This window comes from Sinocyclocheilus anshuiensis, unplaced genomic scaffold (assembly GCF_001515605.1).
Source record: "Sinocyclocheilus anshuiensis isolate Anshui unplaced genomic scaffold, SAMN03320099.WGS_v1.1 scaffold920, whole genome shotgun sequence".
Taxonomy (NCBI): domain Eukaryota; kingdom Metazoa; phylum Chordata; class Actinopteri; order Cypriniformes; family Cyprinidae; genus Sinocyclocheilus; species Sinocyclocheilus anshuiensis.
The window spans coordinates 232,657-243,049 of record NW_015552604.1 but is presented as its reverse complement, the minus strand read 5'-3'; the positions used below and the strand labels follow the sequence as shown (position 1 = coordinate 243,049).

Genomic DNA, 10,393 nt, shown 5'->3' with positions numbered 1-10,393 from the left:
CACAACCCACGCAAGCTAGATAATTCCGCACACAGCTGCAATTCCAGGTTTTCAAACAGAGATGGCGACAAAGAGGCAAAATTTACGGACTGCAGCTTTAACTATTTGTTAAAATAACCACAATATTAATAGCAACACTGAATTACGAGCGCTTGGTTTATCTGTCCATCATATGTGCGTTAAAGTTGCATGTGTTAGTATAACAAACACCACTATATAAAATTTTCTTTCAGAATCATCATTGGCTGGTCGAAAGAAAAATAGATCGTTTTTACTTACAAATGAAGATAAGGTAAAGGTGCAAATAATATCGCGGGAATAAAAAATATATTAACGAGCAAGAGAGCTGATTTTTTCCCAGAATATCTGCACGACTGCAAATGTGATATAGATTAAAAAAAAAAAAAAAAATTTATATTGTGCTATATTTTAGACACAGTATGGTCAATATTGTCTGTTTTTGTGCAAGTTCACCAATGAAGATAAAGCAGAACTTTTGTGCTTCTCTGAACAACACAGCTGTGTTTATTTACTGAATGAATCCACAGGTGCAGTCTGACATGTTTTCCCGCCCCCTTTTGATTGACAGGATATTATCAGCCCTGATCATTGGCTGTTTTTAAACAACGGCTGATAGTGCAGATAATTGCTTTTTTCGGCGATAGGCTATGATTATTGGCTGATACATCAGTGCAACACTAATTAGAATCAGACTTTCATGGGGCCCCACAGCTAGAAATGAAATGATGAACCTTTAATCACACATATTATGAATTCAAACACAGGCCATGCTGTTTAGGGAGGCTGGAGGCTGGCTTACCTGTGTGATGGGTATCTGGGGTGAGATGGCAGGTGGTAGCGTGGGGGCAGGCGGCTGTGGGCTGATATTGGGTGAGGGGGCAGGGCCAGTGTGCTGGGCAGGAGGGGAGGGAGGGACATGACTGGCAGCACTGATGCCCAAGTGTGTCAGGTTGGTGGTCAGGTTGCTGGTACTGCTGGAGCTGGATGTAGGGAAGGTAATGGGGTCATCTGGATCCAGTGGGGTGGGGAGAGGAGGAGGGAACTGGATGTTTGTCAGATCAGGTAAGGAGCCCCCGGTGCTGTGAGCAGCTGGCATCAAAGAGCTATTAATTTCTTGATCAGGAGATGGAAATATGCTGGAAAAATCAAACATAATATGTAGTGAGATGTGCTATACGATGCAACACTTATATGTCCAGAGACACATATAAATGATTAAACCTCACAAAGAAATGTAAATTTATATATTTTGATGAAAAGAAAATGCTATGCATTTTAAATGTATCATTCAGAGGTTAAAGTTAGCTTAATATTACGTAGTTGTCTTGAAATTTAAATTTATTACAATAAAACACAATCCGTCCCACCCCAAGTATCATTAAATTGAAATACAATAATTACTTTAATTTGTTTTATAAAAACACAAAAAAATGTTAAGATACAATATATTTATTTTAATTTAAATCAGAATGTGAAGAATTTCAATTTAAAAATTATATGCAAATAAGCTTCAAGGCAGTATAAAATCTATACAGTTTACAAAACAATTATTTAGCATTTTATTTTATATTTAGGTAATAAGAATTTGGAGGGAAATACACTAAATTGTCATAAAATGAATCTCACAACGCAAAAAACAACAACAACAACAACAACAAAAACTGGCTTCATTCTCTTGAAGCAAAACATAACTTCTATGTTCTATTTCTATATTCTGTCTTAATATCAGCCATAAACATTTTGGTAACACTTACCAATAAGGTCCCATTAGTTAATGATGGTTAATGCATTAACTAACAATGAGCAATGCATTTATTACACTATTATATAACTATTCATTGTTAGTTCATTTTAGCTCAGGTCTATTAAATAATAAGATACAACTTTTGATTTTTTAGTAAATGTTGAAATGACTAAGATTACTAAGATTAATGAATGCTTGAAAAGTATTTTTTGACTGTTAATTAATGTGAACTAATGTAGTTAACTAATATTAACAAATTTTAAGTGTTTTTTCCTCTCTGTGAAACTACATCAAAACTTGCTTAATTTGAGGAATAATCTAAAATTATATGTATATATATATATATATATTTTTTTTTTTTACAGACAAGTTGTATATATATATATATATTTTTTTTTTTACAGACAAGTTGTGACAGATGCTTACTTTAGAATGAAATTTGTACAGTATTTCTAAATCTCCCATATTACTTTTATCAGCAATCAGAGTATCATGCAATTGCTGTTTCTAATAAAGTTATTTGCCCATTGGAAAATTATTTGCCCAAACTATATCATTTGATTTTTCATTTAGACCATTTTTACCAATTTTTCATCAATTTGGCACATGATGAGTGTTCTTGTATCTAAAGTTGCAGCCATCTGCAGCCAGTCTCATTTTCTCTATTCCTGCTAGTTCAAAGGTTATCTAAGTGTTGCATGATTGTCCAGTACACAGGAAAAATAATAAACTCACTTAATCCCAGGAACGTCACATAACTCTGTATGCAGAGATGCTTTGGGCTCGTCTTTCTCCATCTCTGATTCAGTGTCCTCTGTATCTGGAGGGGTGAGCAACAGCACTGCAGAAAGAGAGGGAGAGAAGGATGAACTCCTACCAGGTCATTGTAAATGAGGAAAAACACCTTAAAAATACATGTGGGTCAATGACAAATAAAGTGTCAACAATAAAATAATATTTAAAAATTCAAATTAAAGTTTTTTTTTTTGTTTTTTTTTTACACATTCACAATCTAAGTCATGTAAGTGTTCGTGTGAGTGTAAATAATCTTAAAAATTATGTACAAAAGCATTTTTTTAATTAATGCATAGAGTAAATACCATTATGTTTTGAGGAGTCACACTAATATGACATTTACTAACCCAGCCAGTCATAAAAAGGTCAAATTATCTGATATTTTATTGACCTTGACACTCAGTGATGAGGTTCTACAGGGTTCCTCTCTATGATTTATGTTGGTCTGTATGATAATCTTGGTTGCACCACATCATGACTTTGGGGCGGACAAAAGTTTGTAAAATATTAAGTAAGCAGAAAAATACTTTTGTTAAAGGCACAGTTCACCCAAATTTGAAAATGTACTCACCATCAGGCCATCCAAGATGTAGATGACTTTGTTTCTTAATCAGAACAGATTTGGAGAAATTTATGCCATCAGAATGAGAGTCCAAACAGCTGTTAAAAACATCACAATAATCCACAAGAAATCAGTGCGACTCCAGTCCGTCAATTAACATGTTGTGAAGTGAAAAGCTGCATGTTTGTAAGAAAAAAAAAAACTATCATTATGACATTTTTAACTTTAAACCATTTCTTCCAGCTAAAATATGAGTCCATAATCCATAACAATGCTTCCTCTAGTGAAACAGTCCAAACACTGTTGTCCTCTCACATCACCATTTTCTCCACTAACATATTTGTTTAGAACTGTTCTGACTGTTTTCACTTGTAAATTCAGAGGAGATGACTTTTCCACTGGAGAAAACAATATGGATTATGGACTCATTTTAGCTGGAAGCAATGGTTTAAAGCTAAAAATGTCTTAATGATAGATTTTTTTTCTTACAAACACAAAGATTTTTTTACTTTACAAGACATTAATTGATGGACCAGAGTGGTGTCAATTACTTGTGGATTACTGTGATGTTTTTATCAGCTGTTTCATTCTGACGGCACCCATTCACTGCAGAGGATCCATCAGTGATGAAATGCTAAATTTCTCCAAATCTGTTCTGATGAAGAAACAAACTCATCTAAATCTTAAAGGCCTGAAGATGAATACATTTTCAAGAAATTGTCATCTTTGGATAAAATATTCCTTTAAAAATGCTGTTATTATGCTGTATGCTGTAAAAATTAACAAAGTATGCCAAACTACTTTTCAAGAATTGTATTATTATAGAGTTTTTAAATCATTATTATTATTAATGTTTTTGACTTTATGCACTACAAAAAATATAAAAATTAATTAATTCCATGCAGCATAGTAATAGCTAATAAATTCTTACATGTTTTTACTCCTTTTGACTGCAGTTCCTGAGATCCTCCAACAAAAGTTTCCTGTGGAGCTGGATTCACAGCGCTCTGGTGTAGAGCTGAGTCAGAGTTGGTTCTGCAGCAGACCAGTGGAGGTGGGAACATGTAAAAACAATGACATGTAAAAATGATTTATGACCTTTGAGCATGTTTTGTTTATTAGGTTATAAAAAAAGCTGCTTTACCTCCTCCAACTTGTGTCAGGTGGTGGTGACAGATATACAGAGCTGTAGGGACAGCTGTCAATGTAATTAGGGTTAAGGACAATGTCTCACACAGGGGCGGTTTCTTCATTAGGGCGAAATGGGCGATGCACCACCAAAGTGTCAAAGTGAATGTGATTTTTTTTCTATCACATTCAATCACAGTGTTACACTAGCTGTCACTGCTCTAGATTGTTTGTTCTGCCTCTGAATATAGTCCAATCAGTGTTAAGTCACATTATGTGGAGTACCACCCCTTTTTGGGCGATTTCACTCTGGCCAAGTGTTCTCATAGACTTCGAATCAAACTGCAGGGACTTCAATGTAATCTCTATGAGTTCTGGGAGGGCTAGCACTAATGTGCTTTCGTCATCATATGTAACTTAACTTAAGTTAACAAAGTAACTTAAAGGGTTAGTTCACCCCAAAATGAAAATTAGCCCATAAATTACTCACCCTCAAGTGAGTTATATTAAAAATTGTCTTTGATCTTTCAAGCTGTTTCATGGCGCTCAGCGGGTGTTGCATGCATCAGTCCAAAAGCACTTAATTAAAATGCGCCATCCATAAAAAAAGTGTCTCACACGGCTCTGGGGGGTGAACAAAGGCCTTCTGTAGCGAATTTATGCGTTTTTGTAAGAAAAATATATATTGAGTCTCGTGAAAACCAACGTTTGTTAACAGGAGCAAAGAAAGCAAAGCTTCCTTACTTTAGCAAAGGAAAACCAGTCTCCTCTTGGTTTATATCTAAATCCTCTGACATTCTTCTTTACAAATCCTCGTTTAGTGACCGTTGTTTTGTTTTGATCTCTCCCCTGCGCTTCACTGGATTCGTCTGAAAGAAGAAAGTCATATACACCTAGGATGACTTGAGGGTGAGTAATTTATGGGCTAATTTTTATTTTTGGGTGAACTAACCCTTTAACTTGTGCAATGATTGGTGGGAACAAACATACCTCTATTAATAAGAAATATGAAGTCAGGACTAGTCTGTATGGGCTGAATAAAGCAAACCAGTATCTCACCAGTAAAGTTTTGAAGGATGACGATTGTAATGGAGGTAAAGACGATTTCAGTGACATACAGGAGCCGTACATTATTAGACACGGGAGTCTGTTATTATTAGTGTGCAAATAAACAAACCATGTATGTGTGCTCTCTGATAGCTTTTTGCACGAGCACATTTCAGTATGGTCGACATGTCTGGCAGGTGTTTTATAATGGACACTCGCTGAAGAAGCACATTTTTATAGGAGTTTGCTGTGGTCAGTGGTGTTTACATACATATGGGCATCAACACTCACTCTGACAGAGGAACTTTTCACTGGTCATGTTGAGCCGCCTAAAGATAACCACATTCGAGAAATTCAGAATGTTTTTATTTACTTTTTAAATTTGTGTTTTACTCTGTTTAATAATTCTGAATGGATCCGTATATATTTATATACAGTCAGGTTAAGGCGACTGGTATAATGGTCCGTTGGCATCTCCGTGTGGTCCTGTTAGGTATTGCAGCTTGACTTGTAGTTATAGAAAATGCTCTAAACAAATGTGACAGTTATATTTTCCTCACAGTTTTTGCTGTTGCACTGTATACATAAATTGTGAATTTTGAACATTTTTAAATGTTTTAATTTATCTTGAAAAAATCTTGCAGAAAATATAGTTTTGTGAGAATCATCCTCAAACTTAATCTTGAATTTGGTAAAACAATTATCTTTATTTAAAATGTTTCAAGTCTTAATATTTTTCCTTTTATTATACTGGGATGTATGCTAAAATGGTTGGACGTGGCGTCCTAGAAATTTTTCCACCAGTCGCCACTGGTCTCACACACACACACACGCATGCACGCACGCATGCACAAACACACACACACACACACACACACATAAACCTACACATCAGTTGAGTAAAACTTAGCTGTGTCTAGTAAAGTTGAAGGATATCTGACGTCCATGCTTGTCAACAGAGAGAGGTCTACGATGCGGAGAAGCGTTGCGATTCCTGTCACGATACACGCGGTCCACTAGGCCATGATGTCGGGACGTCCGACTGGTGTCTAAAACAGTTGTCTGTAAAATAATCTGATTGGTTTAAATGATGTTCAAATGTATTTTCACAAGAACAGGCATCAGAACTTTTGCTGCAGTGTTGGGCAAATAAAAGCACAGAACAGGCTCCACACAGAAGATGGACTAGCAGTATGAAAGCTTAGAGCAATGAGAATCATCTCGTACATAGTTATGCTAATGTGTCATAAATGAAGAGCAATGATAAAGAAGGAAATGACACTTGTGCAAATGCATGTTTCCATCAGCTTTGTTACATTTAACTAATTAATTAAAAAGGTTTTCCGGACACAGACAATAATATGATTCCTTTGCGTGAACATTTGGGCGGCATTATGCAAATCTTCCCAGATAGTGACGTAGGTATGTGGGGGCGTGTTAGAACGAGCCGTTATAGGTAGGCGTGGCTGACTCTTAACTTTTATAACTTTTTATAACTTTTATAAAGCACCAAGAGCTTGTAACACTCCAAAGAGAAAGGAAAATTGAAATCACATCATATGACCCCTTTAATACTTTGCTTTAAAAGGTGATCCGGGCCATTCCTCCTATTCAGCGCATTCTAAGTCCCATCATATATTATAGTGTCCCCAAAAAGTATTTGGGTCCTTTAATCCACACTTAAAGATGTCTGAATGTTTTTGGATTGAATAACAGAATATCAAGGCAAGTGGCAAGAAGAACATTTTTCAATCAAAACATTCAACAAAAATAAGTTTTAGTACTAAGAAAAGCTCCAGAAATACTGTTCGATATTTTGTATCTAATTCAATGGCATTTTTAAGTGTCAATTACATTTTGGGACCACTGTATGTCCTAATATTGGACTAAATATTTTTTTTTATAATTTTTATGGAAGGTAAATATTAGTTTTTCTTTTATCAGTAATGAGTATCCCTATGAACTAACTTCTAACATGATAAACTGGCAATTTATAAAGAAACATTCCATATGTTTGTTAATCGCATTTCTTTCTTTAATCCAAAAGCTTTCAAACAAAACATGTCCTGTGCTTTGATAATATTGCAAATATGATATTTCCCTGTGTCCTCAATATCAGTTTCTATCCTGTTAGACTTTTGTAACATCCCTTTAATTAACAAAAGTCTTAATGACATCATCTTCCATGAAGTGACAACATTTTGGTGGCAAATCAACACAGACATCTAAAACTATTAGCACACCCTCATGCAAGCTAACTCTCAATATTTCACTGAGTAATGACTAACTTGTCCATACGGTTAATTTTCTTGCTAATTGTGAAAATCGTAATAATTACTAGAGTTATAATTACTAGAGTTTAAGTGTCTAAGCTTGACCAGAGCATTTTTCTGGAATACAAAAATATATCACAAGCTTATTCTTTTCTTTTCTTTTAAGTTACACAGTTGAAAAGGTACTTTACAGATTACAGTCACATGGAAAATGGACCGTTTTCTAAAAAACAGCCCATTCCATCCTCAATAGTGTAGCGATGTCACTTTCAAACCAAGCAGTTCACGCAAAACTCCCAAACGTATGGATTCCTATTGAAATGAATGGAATTCGCCAACAAAATTTCACAAAGCAACCATAAACGTGACCGCACCTAATAAGAATGACCCATCTAATGCACTTTGAGCATTATCCAGTTAGGATGTTTATGAAACTGTGATTAGATCATCTGAAGGGAAATTAATTCATAAAGTGACAGCATAGTGTGCAGGACAGCATTTTCAAACTTATGAAGGTTCTAAGGTCTCACCTGAAAAGGGAGGTCAGTGTTGCTATTTCCAATATGATTGACATTGGGCAGTGACCCTCCATAGCACTGAGTTCGATTCTGGCCTAGTTGCAAATATTGGGTCTTCTGTAACTGCAACTGTGCAAAATAACAGTGCGTGAAAAGCAGCAGTGAATGACTTAATGAATGCATGAATGAAACGTAAACCAGATACTGTGGAGTAAAAACACTTTATCAAGTGAAGAATGAGAAAAGCAGACCAGTGAGAGGTAATAAAAAGTAGCGGAACATGGGTATCAACTTATGTGGCGGCGGCGCACACTAACATATATCAAAGTTCAACACCAGGGGACACACTAATAGCCTGGATCTGACATGTAGTAAGAGGTTGAAAACAGAGACCGGAGTAAATTGCTCTAATATTTTCCTCAAATGAATATTTGTCGGGGTTAGTTTAATTTTGAAAGTCAATTTCTGTTTAAGCACAAACCTTGACATCATTACCTTTTTTTTTTTAGTTTTCCAAGAAAAAGATACAGTTCATTTAAAACACATTGATCAATATGTTTATTGACACTGATTTGATAAGATTCTTCTCAAATCAGTGAAAATGAAAAAAGTTTTCTGTGTGATATACTATTGAAAGTGAAATGGTGCATTCAACAACAATATGTGTAAGTTAATGTAATTAAAATAACAATAATCAAAAATAAAAATGAGAGGTAGTATGCAAAAAATACCAAAACCATTATTTTAGTCAAATTATAATGACTGAATTGTTTAAAATAATAATATACAAAACTTGCCCTGACCTGACATTTATGAAAAACAATACTACACTAACAATGATCAGTGGTATTTTAGTATCACAGTAATATTCTGGATTTTGTTAATATATTGAATTCAATTTTAGTTTTTCTGCATTCACTGTAATTTTAATTAAAATAATGGTCATTTTTATTTATTTTTTTATATGCCTATATACTTTTTTCATTTTCATTTATACTTCAAGTTAAACCAAACAAAAATTAGAAATGTTGCCTTAACTGTTTATATATATATAGAGAGAGAGAGAGAGAGAGAGGAAATCAAAATTAGAGAACAACCTACAATTTCCTAAATTTCAGGGTCCTACTTGAAGCTATCCTAACAGGAGTAGAAGCTAACTCTGGTTAAACACTTACAGATACCTCCAAGTTATTGGTGTTAATCTGGCACCTGCAGCTTATTTCCTTCATTATATGACAAACCCTATTTAACTGGCAGCATTTCTCTAATTTTCACTGAGATTGCAAGACGTCGGGCCGCTATAAGCTGACTGAAAGCCTGCGACAGACCCTTTCAGCCACTGCAAGAGAAGATGGTCATTCCAAAACTGTTGATTTCTAGAATATTGCAGCTTTACAATGACATGAATTCATTAAAGTCCCCCAAAAAGGCTGGTTGTCCACATAAGACAAATACATAAGAAGACAGGATAAAGCAGAGACTTTCAATGGGGAATCGGTTCAACACTGCAGCTGGAATTGCTTGCCAGTTTCAGCGCTGAACAGGGTAAGGATCTGTCTCGGCACGTTTAAGAGAAATCGGACTGAAAGTGCACTCTGCAGTGACGAAGCCTCTCATCAGCAGAAAGAATCAAAAGGCTAAGCTCATCTTTGCTGAGGAGCATGTTGTGTGGAGAGAGTAGAACTGATCCAAAGTTCACTTTATCTCGCGAATCTCGCGATGGCGCCGACGCTGATGGCTGCCTCCGTGGCGTGCTCTGCAGTTGTTTTTATGTTTTTGTTAGTTTGTCCTGTCTTTAGTTATATCCCTGCAATCAGTTTCACCAGAGACGAATTGCTGGACATTCGGAAGTACACACCACCCGATATTTCACCGGTTTTCGATTATTCTGATGTTTTGCTGGACATTGTAGTCAGGGGAGCTGCGGCGCTGATCAAACGCTTCAGGACGCGCAGACGGGGGAAGCGAGCCGGCTCCCTCATGAAGCTAAGGCAGCGTGGATTCAGAATGCCGTTGCCTAGCATCCATCTGGCGAACCTCTGCTCTCTACCCTGGCCCCCATCTTCACACAGATCTTCAACAGATCACTGGAGCTGTGCGAAGTCCCTTCATGCTTCAAACGCTCCACCATCATCCCCATCCCAAAGAAATCCAATATTACAGGACTTAATGACTACAGGCCTGTGGCTCTAACGTCTGCGGTCATGAAGTCTTTTGAAAAACTGGTGCTGGCCCACCTGAAGGACATCACTGGACCCTTGCTGGATCCTCTTCAGTTTGCCTACAGAGCAAACAGGTCTGTGGA

The 10,393-nt window shown here is 36.1% G+C and overlaps 1 protein-coding gene across 1 annotated transcript in view; it reads right to left on the bottom strand.

Moving 5' to 3' along the window:
- The window catches only part of LOC107665843 (CREB-regulated transcription coactivator 1-like), a 25,452-nt gene that overhangs the window by 7,792 nt on the left and 7,267 nt on the right, over positions 1–10,393 (bottom strand). The window contains exons 2-7 of the mRNA XM_016456891.1: positions 8,101–8,217; positions 6,234–6,359; positions 4,267–4,328; positions 4,054–4,157; positions 2,501–2,606; positions 821–1,157 (exon numbers count right to left, since the gene is read on the bottom strand). Of these exons, the coding sequence (XP_016312377.1) occupies positions 821–1,157; positions 2,501–2,606; positions 4,054–4,157; positions 4,267–4,328; positions 6,234–6,359; positions 8,101–8,217 (852 nt within the window). The remainder of the gene's footprint in view (positions 1–820; positions 1,158–2,500; positions 2,607–4,053; positions 4,158–4,266; positions 4,329–6,233; positions 6,360–8,100; positions 8,218–10,393) is intronic.